The sequence below is a fragment of the Cygnus olor genome, chromosome 23, assembly GCF_009769625.2.
Source record: "Cygnus olor isolate bCygOlo1 chromosome 23, bCygOlo1.pri.v2, whole genome shotgun sequence".
Lineage (NCBI taxonomy): Eukaryota > Metazoa > Chordata > Aves > Anseriformes > Anatidae > Cygnus > Cygnus olor.
Genome location: NC_049191.1, coordinates 5,929,731 through 5,946,013, shown reverse-complemented (window position 1 = coordinate 5,946,013; position 16,283 = coordinate 5,929,731). Strand labels below are relative to the sequence as shown.

At 51.3% G+C, this 16,283-nt stretch overlaps 1 protein-coding gene across 3 annotated transcripts; it reads right to left on the bottom strand.

Moving 5' to 3' along the window:
• Nucleotides 1-81: 81 nt before the first annotated feature.
• ZCCHC17 (zinc finger CCHC-type containing 17) lies at nucleotides 82-16,219 on the bottom strand. 3 transcript variants are annotated; one of them, XM_040534990.1, is made up of 9 exons: nucleotides 16,165-16,219; nucleotides 15,979-16,076; nucleotides 14,779-14,836; nucleotides 13,643-13,743; nucleotides 11,892-11,983; nucleotides 11,372-11,472; nucleotides 10,060-10,208; nucleotides 3,198-3,292; nucleotides 863-1,002 (listed from the first exon to the last, which is right to left on the bottom strand). In XM_040534990.1, the coding sequence occupies exons 2-8, from the start codon at nucleotides 16,018-16,020 to the stop codon at nucleotides 3,239-3,241; spliced, it is 597 nt and encodes a 198-aa protein (XP_040390924.1). In that variant the 5' UTR covers nucleotides 16,021-16,076; nucleotides 16,165-16,219; the 3' UTR covers nucleotides 863-1,002; nucleotides 3,198-3,238. The 3 variants fall into 3 exon arrangements, with proteins under 3 accessions (XP_040390923.1, XP_040390924.1, XP_040390925.1); XM_040534989.1 differs by lacking the exon at nucleotides 3,198-3,292 and having other exon boundaries at nucleotides 82-1,002; nucleotides 16,165-16,217; XM_040534991.1 differs by lacking the exons at nucleotides 863-1,002; nucleotides 3,198-3,292 and adding an exon at nucleotides 4,563-7,250.
• Nucleotides 16,220-16,283: the final 64 nt, after the last annotated feature.

Genomic DNA, 16,283 nt, shown 5'->3' with positions numbered 1-16,283 from the left:
GGAGGCTGCCCTTTCATGCACTGCTCAAGATGAAGTGTGGGGCGTACAAAAGAAAAAAAAAAAAACAGTACAAAGTACAACTGGAGATTTGAGAGATTTATTTTCCATCCTTTACAAAGGCAGCAAATACACCACAGTTAATGTTTACTTAAAATATCTCCACTCACCAATTTGCTTCTTACTCTCCCACTCTCAATATTTACAGACAAAATGAACAGGGCAGGGGGAGGGTTTGGGTAGCAAGACCAAATCATGAATCAACCCCCTCCAGGCAGGGTTACCGACGCCTTGAGCTGGGAAAGGGGCAAGTGCAGAGACAGCGGGGCCCTTTCTGAGCTGCTCTGCAGCGACGGCGTCGGTCGGGGCTGCGATCGGTCCCCGCGGCTGCTCTGAGCCAGCAGCACGTGTGCACGCAGCAGGGCTGGGAGCGCGGCCAGGCGGCGCGGCTCCACCTTGTGCAGGCAACGGGATCGGGGCTGATGTCACACGGGCTCGGGGCGGCTGCCCGACGCTGTGCAAGGAGCCCGGCAGCAGCTCACCCGGCCGGACAGGAGGCTACAGGACAGGAGAGCTGCTGATGAACGGGTGCAATCAGCCTGTTTGGGCAGGTATGGCCACTGGCCTCGGTGGGAGAAAATGGCAGCCCACGTCTAAGGTAATAGGAAAGCTTACAGCAACATCAACAACTTCAGCAGCACGGGCTCAGTGTTACTTTTGGAAGAAGGAATCTCCTTGACTTGGTGTGAGAAGCACACCGATTCAGTCCTGCTTGCTCCCAACAGTATATTCCAGGGATTCACAATACCGGTGCCCCTGTCCGCCCGGTCACTCCTTGGTCGTCTTCTTATGCTTCTTTTTCTTCTTCTTCTGAGCCTTGCTGGTCTTCCCCGAGTGCTTGGCCCTCTTGCTGGCTGGCTGAGCCCCGTCGCTGTCCGAGTCAGAGCTGTCTGAGTCAGACTCGGAGGACTGCTTACTCTTGTGCTTCTTTTTCTTCTTCTTCTCCTACGGAACGAAGCAGAACAAAGCCTTGCATGTGGGAAAACCATCACCCGCGCTCACCAGGGCACCGAGCCACGTGCCGTCATGAGAGCCCGAAAAGCTGTGGCAGGGCTGAGCCTGCTCTGACGCAGGACGACGCACGCAGCCTCTGCCCAGGTGGTCTGGACGTAAGCACCTGTGGGAGCCCACAGCTGCAGCAGGCGCCGCACGGCAGAGGTGGGGTTCCCAAAATGCCAACCCCAACCTGAGCACTGCTGGTCAAACCGCAAGGAGAACGCCCTTGCCATCCCTCCAGAGTCAGAGCGCACTCCGTTATTTAAGGCTGCTCCTTTTTATAGAGGCTGGCAGGATGAGGCCCTTTGCCAATGACATGGTTTCTAACGCAGCCAGCTGGAAGCGAGCGCTGTCCCCGCTTCCCCACAGCGGCAGCGGCCCACAGCCTGCCAGGAAACGGGCGCTAATGCACTGGAGCGCTAACAGCACACCCTTCTCCTCGCTGCAAAGCCCAAGCGCAGCTGAAAACCCAAGAAACGCCTGCTGAAACACCAGAGGAACAGTCCGGAAACCTTAAACCACCACATTTACACCTGGGATCCTCTGAGAGAGGGCAAGGACTGCTCCGCAGGGCCCTTCAGCCTGAGAGCAGCCACAGACGGCTGCATCCCACGCCAGCCCTCCCGCCCCCAGGGCACGAAACTGCTTTTTCCAACACCCAGTTTCCCTCGGCCCTCCCTAGAGGAGGGCCGGGATGAGGAAAGTGCTCTTTAGCAAGCACCCCCTTTGCACAATCTCAAAACAAGTTGCACACATCCACGTGCGGGCAGGGGTCGGGGCATCACCGAGCCCCCAGGCTGCGTTTCCGTGAAGCCCTGAAGCAAAAGCTGCACAGAGCTGGAGAGCCCTACCAGTGCGTGCAGAAAGAGAACACGTGGCGCTGCAATAAACCTCGTACAGAGCTCGGAAAGGGATCTGAACTCTCAATTTTGAGAGATCTTGCAACGCCACCAAGCACAGATTACTCTGAAATCAGTACTGCAGCCCGCCACCTCCTGAAATCTCAGCAGGCCGAGAATCCCAAGGCAGACAGACATTAACACCACAGGATGGCCATTTATATCTACGTGATTAGACAGCAGTACTGAGGGGGGAGGACCTGACCCAGCTGCACAGAGAGCACGCACACAGCCCAGGCACCAGCCCTGCCCCGCCCGCTGCTCCACCGCCCTGCAGCCGGCACCAGCAGAAACCGAACGGTCCCGGCACCAGCGGGGAGGAGAAGCACGGGGGCACCGCCGTGAATGCCGCCTGCTGCACGACACCAGGTCTGAGCAGGAGACATCGGCTCTCTCATCCTGGCAGAGGGAGGGACACCCATTTCCAGGAGGTTGCATTAAACGGGGAAACAAATTGCTCGGCAGGCAGCAGCTGGCACGGTCTGCTTTTGGGCATCGACCAGCAAACATCCAGAGCTGATCACAGTTCAACTCACCTTTCTATTTCCCTGAATAGCCACGACACTGGCAGGTAAACCAGCTCCTGGAGCAAGAGGGAAGTCTTTTTCAGGTATATTTCCGGAATATGGTTTGAAAAATACACGATCATCTTGAAAAAGAGAGGTGTTTTCTCTAACATCCCCTGATTCTGGGAAATAAACTAAAGCAGCATGCAGATGAGCGTGTCCACGATGTAGTATTTTGGAAAGCGAACCGAGTCTGCCAAGAGCCGTAAAGGTTCCAGCAATACCGGCCTCCAATAAGGATCTACTCGTTTCTTCCACAGTCACATCAGCACTGAATAGAAGCCTTCCCCGGCAGACGGGTACAACGAATCATTATTATTATAGTTCAAGGACGTAAAAAGGACACGAAGAAAGAAGCAAACTCGGGTTTCACGGAGCAGAGAGGGGCCAGCGCCTGCGATGGGCTTAGACTACACCAGCAAGGAACGCAGCCCAGCCAGCAAGGCTCCTGCTCTGAGCCGTGCGCTGGTGCTTTGCTTGCAGGGAGCTACGTGCGCGCTAACTGCCCTGGACCCGCACACGTAGGTCTGGGGTCAGTTTTCCCAAACGCGCTGCAAGCCAGCACCCAGTATCTTCTGCAATAGCGGCGCAGCCAGGCCCAAGCGACACACGTAGCTGTACTAGGTAAGGGATGTTTCCCAGCTGTAGTCCGGCTCCTTTCCCCGTACGCACACTTTACCTCTACTCCGTGAAGGTTAGTTGGACTTCTGTCACCCCGCCTCAGTTAACAAGCGCTGCGCTCCCCACGCGTGGGCCCCCGAGGAACGGCCTCCCCTGGAAGCACCGAACCGCAGCGTGGGTTTGTATAAACACAGCTGGAGTGAGAGTGAGCTCGTGGGAACAGCCTCACCACGGAGCGTGAGCAAGGAGCCACGGCCAGAGCTGGGCACTGCCTCCGGAAGGCTGAGCTGTCAGCAGCAGCGAGTCTGCTGAGCCTCTGCCAGCAGGTGGGAAGAGCCCAGGGCACTCACTTTGGTGGAGTTCTGGACCAGGAAAAGGAGCCTTGGTAAGCCAGACGATAAGCCCCATTCCCCCCTCACCACCTCTAATTTAGAGAGGCTGAACGATGCCGTTTTGGGAGCACAGCGCTGCCCAGGCTTCGGGGAGATGGACAGCTGTCAGGCAGTCCCAAACACAACACTCTCAGCCTTTGTCATACAAAACATGTTTCGCATTCCGCTGTGGAAAGGAGTGTAACAGGAGAAGCCTGGAGCCCCCAAGCCACCAGCTCTGCTGCTTTTCTTTGCCGAGTGTTCCCAGTGACTTCAAGGTCATTCTCGGGCTCGCAGAGTTTTACTGGAAGAGGCCTTGGCGGGGCCGATTGGGCCATTTCACGAGGAAACCAAAAGCAGCAGCGAGCCCAAAGGCCCAGTTGCGCAAGGCCCAGGACGACAGGCACAACGAGTCCTCTGGGAGGCCTCCCCCTCGGCCAGCTGCTCTGCACAGCCCCAGCCAACAAAGCAGAAAGCCGAGGGAGAGGGCAGGAACGCATGGGAAGGTGAAGGGAACAGCAGCAATCAGCCACAGACACCTGCACAAAGCCGGAGTGACTCACGTGGGGAAGCGTTTCCACCTGCTCCAACATAACCAGGCGCCGAGCTGGGCGCTGAAGGGCTGAACCCGGCGCTGACGCCGGTCCTGTGCTCGTCCTGAGTCACTGCACCTCCCTCGGGTGCCTGCGGCGCTGCCCAAGGCTTGCTACACACCCACCCCACCCAGGGGAAAACATCCGCCTCAGCTGAAAACTGGAAGCCATTCACCTGAAGACGGCTTGCTTCACCGGAGGAAGGCTGAGAAAGGCGCCGAGTGCTCCCTCACCCACATGCTGCGAGCTCAGAAACCAGCACTCAGCGTCAGAAACGGCTGCCAGGAGCAGCTGCTGAGCTCAGCACAAAAAGCGAGGCAAAGACGGGGACCAAATCCCCTGCGATGACTTGCACATCCCGACTCCGCTGCGGCTGCTGCTGCCTTGCAGGTGCTCAGGCAGCTCACCGAGGCAGGTGAGGTCAGAGCCAAGCCCACGCTGGATTTAGGGGTGCTCTTATGGGGTATTTCTCTCGGTTGCTGGTAGCCCTCCAGTGCCACACCACGAAGGACGAGCCATCTTAAGGCTGCTTGGGGAAAAAAGTGCCTCAACGCAGAGAGCACAGAGAAGGCTGGGCTCTCCCCCTCCTCCCCATGAGACATTTCTTCCATTAGCTTCGGCCACTTCCAGGCAAGAGCAGTTTCCACATGAAGATTGATTTACTGGCTTACAGGAAGGCAGAAGTCTGTATGTGTTCCGTCTAAAACCAACACACTCTCCTATTACAGTGGCACACAAGCAGCCCAGCTGAAGACATCAGTTTAGCACAGGCTGCACGGCACAGCACCACCTGCACGCTATCAGTCGAGGACAAAGAAGGAAGAGAGCCGGTGGCTTATTTAATATCGAGCAGAACGACTCTTTTAGGGAGCCAGACTAGCAAAGACAAGGCATGGCGTGGAGCTGGACATTGAGCAGAGTCCCCTGGGACCCAGGGAAGAGAGCAGAGGCTGAGCTGAGCACACACCTGGCAGAATTTGGGCAGGTGTCAGTTTCTGGAGCCCCACAGCAGCGTTACGATAACTGAGGTCTGGCAGCCTGCTTTTCTGTGGGGGCAAAAGCAAGCTCACTGCAAAGTTCCCTACCCACACAGCCAGGGGAGAAGCAGAGCCCTACCATCATCTTCTAAGGACTGGGAAGAGTTAAATCTTCCAGGGAAAAGGAGGCAGCAAGGAGAATTTTCTCAAGCTTCTGCAGTCTGTGCACATGGTGAGAAAGTCTGAGCGGACCTCAGGCTAACGGAGCGTCATTCCAGAGCTTGGGAAACTTTCTCAGCACGTGAAGGCTGAAGATAAGACAGGATGTCGCATCGGTCCCTTCAGGACTACAGGGAGCAGCGCACACGTGGATGTTTTGGGGACGCTCTTCAGCCAAAACACTCACACCAACGCAGGAGAAGACGTTAGGCTACAGACTTCTCTTAAGTGCTGGCATCGCAGCACCGACGGGCTGGCATCGGCCGCCTTCCTGCGCCTGCTGGGCGGTCACACAGCTCACCAGGAAACACCGGCGTGGAGGCGGGAGCCGTTCCCTGGGTTCTACCTCAGTGCCAAGGTTCAAGCCCAAATTCTGCCTTCAGCACCAGCAAAGCCTCCCCACGCCCAGAGCTGGGGACAGGCCTCCAGGAGGGCTTGCTGCTGATGGATGAAGCCAGGCTCAGCTCGGTTCTCAGGCGCACCCAGCCACTCCCCCAGCACTGCAAACACTGCAAGTGTGCGAACATCCTGAGAGAGTTCTGCCCAGGCAGACTCCAAATGGAAAGAAAATAAATTAAAAAAAAAAAAAACACGATGCTCATAGAGGGACGGCGGAGCACGAAGACCGTTACACTTCTTTGTAGGTCCTGCTCAATTTGGTTAGCAATTACAGTTCTACCAAAACAGAGCATGATCCGCTTTGAAATCCCTCAGATACAAGAGCTGTGCTGAGAGCTGAGCCTCAGCCCGATAACGCTGGCCTATTGCCGTAGGTGTTTTGAAGCAGCCCCTACCAGGAGGGCCCACATCAGCCCAGCGGGCTGTTTCCTGTCCTTTGCAAGGAAAGGTGCTCAGGGCTACGTTCTAGGAATGTTACAACAGCTCATTCCTTCTAGAAGTATTCGATTTTGAGATAAGAGGGGAGTGCCCAGAACTCTCCAAGAAGTATTTTTCACCAGCTCTTTGCAGGGTTATGGCTTTATTTAGAGACTTTACGTCTGTCCTTGTGAAAAAAGTAGAATAAATTTCCAGATATACGTCCACCTGCATCTCCACAGAGATGCCAGTATTCCTTCTAGGTTTATTCAAAAACAGCAACAAAAAAATCCACCTCTCAGTTTAATGAGAAGAGAGATGAATTATGTAAACCCAACTGTATTATTCCATTCCAGCTTGAATTAATCTGATGAGAAGAATCCAGGCTATGGCCATTAAATAAATACAGCAAAGGTCAGAGACGGACAAGGGCGTTAAAGAGAAAAGCGTATTGTGTGAAGAGAGTGAGCACGACTCTGCCGTGCCCTAAACTAGTGCCACTGAAGAACCTGTGAAACAAGTACTAGCTACAGGTGAGGACGGATTAAGACTGGGTGAGCCGCAGGTCACTGAACAAACACTTCTTGAGGTGTGGCTTTAAGTAGGGAAAAAAACCACGTGCAAGATCTCATGGAAAGCTTTCACATGGCAGAAAGAGCAGCAGAGGCTGCCGACACGCTGTCGCAGGTCGTGTTCACCACGCAACTCCAACACCCATCCCACAGCTACAGCGGGGCCAGGTTAATCAATGCCTCTGAGCAGACGGGGCGTTTTCTGCAAGAGCCGAGTAAGAGGCGCTCCTGCTAGTGCTGAAGCAGCAGCTCTTTTCTCAGCAGACAGGAGAGAAGGATCGGAAGGATTTGTTTTTTCTCAGCACGCCTCCCTCCTACGCAGGCTCAGCACGGGCACGCTGCCGTGTTCCCATAGGAGCTCCTTCACCCGGTGACCCACGGAGTAAAAGCGAAAGGGACGCAGCAACGTGCCTGCACAGCTGTCAAAGGCTCCTCGGATGCTCTCTGTAGTTCCGCACAGCGCTGTGGCAGCAGCAGCTCGGCCTCTGCTGCCAGCCCCTGCCTTCTCTCCGACTACGGGAGGCAGGACAGCGCTCTCACGTGCCCAGAACTAACGTGGTCACCTGTAAGGAGAGAGATTTGTGCCCACTCTTGTGCCAGGAACTGTTCCAGCTGTCCCTCGGGGGTTCGGGCAGGAGAAAAGCAGAGAACTGAAGAACTTTGTATCTCCAGTGTGGCATGGAAGAGATTCCACCGGTACAAAAACCCTCAGCGGGCCTTAAAGATCATTTCCCCGGGAGTCCTACAAACTGACGACAGCAGCAAAGCAGACCCCTCCAACCAGGAAGGATCCAACGCCAGCGCTGGGCAGCCACACAGTGACTGGGCTTAAGCTACCGACGATGGTGACCGTGGGGATGGCAGGCAGGCAGAACAGGGAGAGCAAGGACCCCGGAGCATCTCCCTGAGGAGTCTCTGAGGAGAGGGGAGAGCACCCAGGAACTGCAAGGACGCATCAAATCAAGGGCTCAGAAAACGCTGATAACGAACAGCCAGAAGCATTGGTGCTATTATTATGACACCAAACAGATCCTTGGTAGATAGGAAGCTATCTTCTCATTAAAAAAAATATAACTGCTACATCTATGTTACAAACCTCATATGGGAAGGGGTCAGCGAGGCAATTGTCACTAGGTAGATCCAGCTACTCCTATCCCGTGCAAACCCTCTCGGTGCTCCGGGCAAGCAGGGAAGCACACAGTGGCTCCCAGACAAGATCACAGCAGGCACCCGAGACAACAAGGGAGCTATTCATTTCAGGATCCCACATCCTGCCTCCAGAAAGCTCACAAGTTTTATTTTCCAGCGCTGGAAAACATCTGAAAACGTTTGATCTCCTCCTTGAGAAGGGAGGAGATCAAAGGAAGAAGCAACATGTAAGGGAAGGCTGTTAATCCACAGCTGAAAAAAAACAGTAACAAATTTAGGACAGTGACCCACATATCCTGTAGTGTCAGTAGGGCAAGACTCCACAGGGAATCCCTGCCCCGGTGGGCAGGCACCGATACAACAAAGCACTATTTGTGCACCTCCCAGTACAGCTTCTCCCTGTACCATTTAAATAGCAGTTACGCTGCAAGGCAGAGCGAGCCATGACCAGATAAACCATCATCACTCCTAGAGGGAGGAGAACCCGAGGCAGGAGAAGCCAGCCCTGCGGAGGTGTTACCAGCACCCTGCTCTTCCACCACACCACGGCGGGACAGAAACCAACCTCTGGAGCCCAGAGAGGTCAGGGTCAGGGTCAGGCTGGGGTCTGAGGGCGAGCTCAGTTCAGTTGCCTGCTCCTGAGATCAGAACAGGAAGAAAAACGTGTATTCTACATTGCAGAGCAACGACACCCCACAGACAAGTCCAAGGCATTCTTGAACGAACGCCTACATAGCAGGGACACAAAGAACACCTCGGGATGGAACCAGGTGCCAGGACCGAGTGAGACCCCACTCTCACAACTGGATCGGCTATTCAGAGCGCTACTGGGCGAACAGGAGCTGCAGAGTAAGCACCAAATTAACACCAACTTAGCTCCGCACTGACTCTAGGACAGACAGCTACGCCAAAGGCCAGAGGCTAAGGCAAGGAAAGCCACCACACACCCAGCTCCTGCTCTGGTGCAGTCACAACTTGCAGTCCCAGCTACTCCCCTCTCAAGTAAGAGTGTACTGAGGTGCCGGAAACCAAACGGTCAATGAAAAACACGACTGGAAGTCACGATCCGAGTGCTGCCATCGAAACACATTGACTCCCCCTTTCCCTGTAGCCAGCATTTATAGTATCCCCCACCAGCACAGTAAGCCTATGAGAACTAAGCCCTCAGAAGTTTGTTCTTGCCAGGGAATTACTAGCACAGTCCTTGTGAAAAGGAAAGTGCCGCTCCTGCTGGCAGAACGCACGGAAGATCAGCTAAGGCTGCACCACACCTCACCACCTCTGCCGACGTTTTCCCCTTCTTCAGCCTAACCTGTTTCTAAACGTTGGAAATCCCACCGCCTTTCCTGGCTGCTGCCCCTCTCCAGAAAAGGGGACACGGCACAGAGCTGAGGGAGGAAAGAAAATTGAAAAGCTCTGGAAGTGTAATTGAGAGCAGGACTCAAGCTGTGAAGGATGCCAACAAAATGGTTTTCTTGCTGAAGTCTGTAAGCGGAACGCTCACTTCTGTGTAATGAGACAGAGCACCAGGGACTCCTGTTTGGCATTCGGGTCTCCCCTCCTTTTTTTTTTTTTAAGCATTAAAACCAACACGCTCTGAAGCCAGAGTTCAAACACACTCAGAGACACAAAACGTAAGAGTTCTCTTATCCCTGGAACTTTATAGCTTTATGGCCTGGGAATGGAGCAGGCTCCCTGGGCAAACACAAACCCTGATTTTAGCCCGGCACACGCAGACAAGCCCAGTTCACGTCACACAGCCTGGGTCAGGACACGCGCTGCAGCAAGGCGGCAGTGGGTGTTTGGTTCTGATTAAAGAAAGTTGATAGAATAAGAGCAAAGAGACAGAGGAGGGCTATTGACAAGAACCACAGAAATTCAGGAAACCCACACAAGCTCTACTGAGCCTCACGAACACAAGGGGAAAAAAAATCCCCTCTCCCTGTAAAGAAACTCTTTTGGAAGCTGTGCATTATTATACCTATATAATAGCACAAAGCCATCCTAGGGACGGTTTGACAAGAATAAAAGGAGGAAGTGTAAGAATTACTATTAGAGCCTGTAGAAGAGGTTCCTGGTTTGCTACAGCACATGCACAGACCTGAGCCACTTTCTCAGCCCAGAACTGCCCGCTCGTAACTGCATTGCTGTGGTAAATCACAGATGTATCTCAACAGACCAATCCGGCTCACTTTTGCAGGTCAGCAGTAGGGCACCTCATACCTTTTTCCTTTTCTTTGAGGAATCATCAGTCAAGCTGCTCTTTTTGTGCCTTTCACATTCTGCTGCTGTCACCTCCTCTTCCTCCTCTTCTGGAATCAGGCTATATTTGGTTCCCCCAGGCTGCATGAAACACTCCTTGGCAAAGTGACCTGCAAAACAGCGTTTGAAGCTGCAACCCCTCCTCCCACACGCTTTTTTCGTGCGGCTGCATTTCAGACACCTGAGGCGCCAACAACCACCTTATTACTAGTCACCTTACAGGAATCCACACTGTATGGTTTTTGTCCAAGCATTTCTACAACTTTAACATGCCCTAATTAAACAAGACAGGAGAGCAAGTGCAACACACATCATTCTGGAAAGATTCACCAGGCAAAGCTAAGACACTTGTCTGAACAGGGAAATCTGGGTGAGGGCTTAAGCAGAATCCTAAAGCACACGGGGAAGGGAGTCAACTGCTGGGACAGACATCCAGCAGGTGAGATGAAAGCCACAAACACCTAAGGAGTCAGCTCACTCTAGTTCTGCCCTTTTTACTCAAGGCTTCAAAGCTGATCTACTAATAGTGGTGGCAGAAACTGCAGATAGACAGCATCTGCCTGCCTGTTCTGAGCAGGCGTCAGTAAAAAGCAGACTGGAAACATGCAGAATCTAGTTTAAAGTTTTGGGGTTTCTTTAGAATGGTACTTTAAAGACAGTTATCTACCACTACACAGAACCATGCTGGTGTTTAACAGCCGCCTTGATAAACCTTCTCCAAAACAGCACCAGCTCCAGCTTAACCACTTGCTCTACAACAAGCAGGGTGCAGCAAAAATTACACATATAAAAGACTACCTTACACCTCAGCATCTTGCAAAAGCACCACGGAAGCCAACTCCTCGTTCCTGTACTAGGCAAAATACAAAACTTATCTAGTAAAAATGCTTAATCTGAGCTCTAGGACAGCTGCTCACAAGCTTGCTGATTAGCTGGGAACACAATGCAAAGTCCTTTCCACCGGCCTTCCTGACCACCGTTAAATGGTTTGGTGAAGGCACACGTTTATTTCTTAACATGCAGAACTGGAACGAATCCTCGGCTATGAGAGGCTTTAACACAGGAAGAAGAACCTGTACTCAGCAGAACTGTTCCTTACAGAAAGGCCAGGGACACAACTTCAAGAAACAAATCTTTTTAAAGGAGTTTAGCTAAGTCTTTCCTGTGCATAACAAGTGATAAAAAACGCAGCTCTCCTCTAAGAGAGGCACTCTAAAGCAAAATTCAGTCCTTACGTGGCAAGACTACAGAACAAAACCCTACAAAAACATACCTTTGCAGCCACATTTCTTGCACACAGTGTTCAAGACAGCTTCAAGCGTGATCTTCTGACTAGTGTAGTCCCTGAACATGCGTTTTTTCCTCTCATCCTGACTGGAAAGAGAAGGAAAGTTCCACTTTCAATCCACCCTCGCTTCAGTCCTGTAGATTTATATAGGCACAATCTAAAGACTTCCCCCCTCCAAATGTTGCTCTAAGGGCACCACTAAGCTAAACCGAAGAACGAAGCCAACCAACTATACATCAGTATAAACCCCATCAGTAGCAGCACGTTACGCCGTCATCTGCTGCAGCTCTGCCGGCCTCTAAGCAGCACAACCAAGGCAGTTCCTTTACTCAGCCCTCCTCCCAGCCACGGCATCCCCCAGGGGCTCGGGAAGAACCCCCTCACCCTCCAAGGGAGGGAGGACGCAGCAGATAAGTATGGCAGGAGGGCCGGGAATGAAGGCCAGGGAAAGCAGGTAGTAGCAACCCGCCTGACCCGCCACGCTGAACTCAGTAGATTTACCTACTCAAGGGCAACATTGTTCGGATCAAGGTCTTTTCCTGTGCCTTGGTTAACAACCTTCATGGAGAGGGAAAGCTTCAGTTTGTCATCTTTCATCTGGAAGATATAGAACAAGAAGAGTAAATAACAGTGGTGTTCATGAATACAATCCATCTGGAGGCCTGCAGAGAAGGAATGAAATTGTCGGTTAGTAGCTAAGATACAGAAAAGGATACTACATGAAAGTGATTTTGTTCTTTTTATACTATAGATGTATTAACATTGTAGAGTATTCTGATTAACAGCTTCATAAACACAATAAAATCAAATTATAAATCTCTTCAGATTCTGCTTTCCATATGACCAAACTCGTGCTTGAGAAAAGCGTGCACGTTTGGAGGCTTTGCTACAATTCTCCAGCAAATCAACTGCAAGGGAGCTCCCCCAGACTGCCGCTCTGGCTGACTCGCATTCTGAAAAATGTAGCTATACGCGTATATCCACATATACACCCACCCACACACCTTTTTCCATATCTATATGAGACTGGAAATGTTCTAAGTACCCATTTTAGGAGCTAGCATCTTCTGAATCTTAATAAGCCCCTGATCACGACAGCACTGCTTTAGAAGCAAGTGCAAAGGTTGGACGTTTTCTCTTGAAGCCTCTCTCACAGCCTCCTGCATTTTCACCAGTACTGCTATCGAAGGCTTTTGTTTTGTTCACGTGTGAGTTCTATGCAGTTATTTGCAGGCAATCGAACAATGAACTCTTCTGTTGTTCACCTCTCCAACACGCTTCTGCCTCTACAACAGAGGCCAGGAACCCAACAACTGTTCCAGACCGAGAAAACAGCTGTTTGATAGAAATTTATAAAAACAATATTAAAAAGAAATGTACACTGCAGATGGCTACAAAGGGTCTGTGAAGTCTTTCATACATCCGTTCTCTACTGTAAAGGAGACTAAAGCGTTCTCGACCCTTTTCCCTTACCTCACACAAAATTACGTCCCAGTTTTGTACATCAGCCTCATCACCGTTTTTCAAAAAGACCTCTAAAGACACAAAAACCTGTGCAGCTCTGAACTGAATGCTCCTGAACAGTCATCTTTCTTTGCTTCCATGGCTCACCAAAGCAAGAGTCTTTAGTCTTTGTTCCAAGTAAGCTTTAAATAGAGAAGACGTGCTTATTGTCGTGTTTGTGTAATAAAATGCAGCGTAGGTTGTAGGAAAAAAAAATCATACACAGATATAGATTTAATAATCTCTCAAAGAAAAAAAAGTTCTCCCCCCCGGGCCCAATTCATTGCCAATGATGCCCTCCTGGAAAGGACAAACAAACAAAACAAAACAAAAAAAATCACATCTTCTAAGAACAGGCCTGTCTCTCAAAACAGTTACTGAACCCTGTTTACTAACTCCTATCTTGGGATTCTCACAAATTGCTCACTCAGCTACCAAATCACACAGCGATGGCTGAGAACGGGTGCACGGAGACAGAAAGGGACGGATTTGTTGCTTGCAGGTCAAAAGCTTTTATGAAGTCCCTTTTCCCAAGCTCCGTTATTGTGAGTCACAGAAACGCAGTGCCCAAAGCCACACGTGAAGGCATGCAGAACTCAGCCACTGGTAAAAATCAGCACGTCGCACCCCTGACAAAGTGACAGGAACACACAGCCACTGTGCGCAGACGTTCGTAGTTCATTGTTCTTGCAGTAAACTTCACCACAACGTATTTCATCTACACAGCACAAAAGAAGCGAGAATTAACGTTACCTCCTTTCCAATAAGCTTCACCCATACTTTGTCTCCGACATCCACTATCTCCGAGGGCTTATCCACCCGGCAGGAAGACATGTGAGTCTTATGAACAAGGCCTGGTCGCAATTTGGGAGGAAAAAAAGAGAATGTATTTTTGCACCATTAACAAATAAAGACGTAATAGTGTTTATTTCATCTTCAGCTCATCCTCTCAATTTCTGCTTTTATGTTTTATGACGTACAGAAGTAGAGTAATATCACACACATCATTTATAAGGCAACATACATATGTTGAGGGTGCACGCTCAAGAATTTTTTACTGCTAGAGGTGTGCGATCAACGGAGAACAAAGAGGACATTTCACGCCCCAGCGACACAACACAGTGCTGGCGGCGTCAGAAGCATTAAAAACCACGGCTGCCCCGATCTTCCGTTGTGCTTGCGAGGTCACGCAGCCAGAACGCTTCATGTCCAATCTGCACAAATAACCCACGTGGGCCACAGGGTTACCAAAAAAATGGTAAATATGGAAGCACCTTGCTGTTTTGGCTCATAATTTAAGGCCTGTCTGCACCTCAAGGCAACTTCCCCCCAGCAGCCACACTTCGGTCCAAAACCCTTTATTAGAACTGGCACTGAAGTAACTGGGCGCGTTAGGACGACAGAGAAGTGGTTATTTGTGGGCCTCCGGCAAATAACAGAACACCAAGCTTAAGCTGCTCCTTTTGTAAAATTAATTTGTTTTATTCTGCAAGCTTCCCACAAGCACGAGCAGAGCTTTAAAACTTAAGTCAGAACTGCTGTCTTATTTGAGCTTCATTTTAGTTTTCATTAAACTCAAATTGGCAATTAAAGAAATAAGTGGTACAAACTATGAAGCTGTAGAAATTCTCTAGTGTCTGTCCAACACCATGAAACGATTCTCTAAAATACACCAAAGGTACCAAAAAGCCACATTTAAAGAGCACTGAGTCTTTTCCTTCTTCACGCAAAGGCACCACCTAAACTATAAACACTGAGAACCTCCATTTCTTCCTAATTTAAAAACCCTTTTTCTGAGCTTTTTAGAAAACAACAAGTCTTCATTCTGAAGCTGGCTGTTTGGCTTCTACACATCAACGTGAAACCAAGCGGGAATAAAAGAAACAAACCTTGCTTCCTGCAGCCTGGGATTTTTATAAATGCCCCATATTCTGTCACAGACGCCACCTGTGGAGAAAATGAACACAACGTTTAAAGGAAAGCCCTTCCTAAAACACCTCCTTTCAGAGCACAGGTCAGCACATGCACAAAAACCCCAAGTGGTTCCCAGTCTTCCTTTGGTTGGGGCATCGGAGGTTAGAGAGCAGCGCTTGGTAGCTCCAGGGCAGGCAGGCAGGCAAGCACAGCAGGTGTCTTATGCGTGTACAACTGTGTGTGTAAACAGCCAGGAACGTATGCTTTAAAACAAGAGGCTTGATTTTCTTTAACATTAGTGACGTTAGGTGAGGTACAGGAGCAGGAAATATTTCAGAGAAAATTCAGCAGTCCCTACGTTTTCTCTGCAACCCAACTTAATTTGCATCACAATTTTACAGGCAAGGTTACGCAGCCTCCTGGGACGAATGAAGAGTGGGGAACCAGCTCCACACCTCACCGTGACTTTCCAACTCTCAGCCCAGACCGATAAAGTCAAAGCATGAGACATACTGAGAACTGGGAAGCGGTCCTGAATCCAGCAACGCATAGTCAACCTCCGTTAACAGCAAACTGACTTACAAGAAGTCCATTACTTTCCTGCCTTTAAGCTTCGAGTTCGTTATAACAGTTACAAGAAAATAGCGTAAAGCATTATGCAATTGAAAGTTAATTTCCTATAATTTTTTTCCTGGAGAATTAAAATAATTTTCTAATTATGGCAGTGAACTTCTGCGTCACAGACGGAAGGCAAGGGAGTTTCCTTCTACAAAATGATTCTTCCAGGCAGAGACCCCAACATACAAAGCCACCGACTGTATCGGTGTAATCCCAACCGTACGCTCTGCTACTCAAAGAGATAAAAAAGAACAGCACAGGTAAGGCCAGAAATCACCCTCTGAACACCCCCACGGGACGCCGAAGCGCACCACGAGGTGATTTTTCCTGTAAAATTAACGCGGTAAATACGCAGCAGTGCAAGGGAGCAACCGCACGCCGAGGCTCCCCCTAACCTCGGGGCTGACTGAGCACAAAGACGGCCCCAGGACCCCCCCGAGGCCCCTCAGGACCCTCCCTCCCCCCCCCGAGGCCCCTCAGGACCCTCCCCCCCCCGAGGCCCCTCAGGACCCTCCCCCCCCCCCGAGGCCCCCTCAGGCCCCCCCGGCGCCCCGCACCTCTCCCCGGAAGATGGCGTAGAGCTCGGGCAGCGCCTCCATCCCTCCGCAGCCCCGCGGCTCGCCTCACCGCACGCTCGCCCCAGCACCAGCGGCACCTTGAAGAGCACCAGCTCGTTAATTAACTAGCTCGTTCCTTAACTATTAACTAAGGCGCAGGAGCGGCCCAGGCCCCCCCCCGCTCACCACCCCCGGCCGCCGCCATTTCGCCCCCTCCGCCCCGCCCTCACCCGCCGGCCCTCCCTTCCACCCAGCCAATCCCTGAGCCACATACTGGCGGGCGCCAAGCGCTGCCCAATGGGATC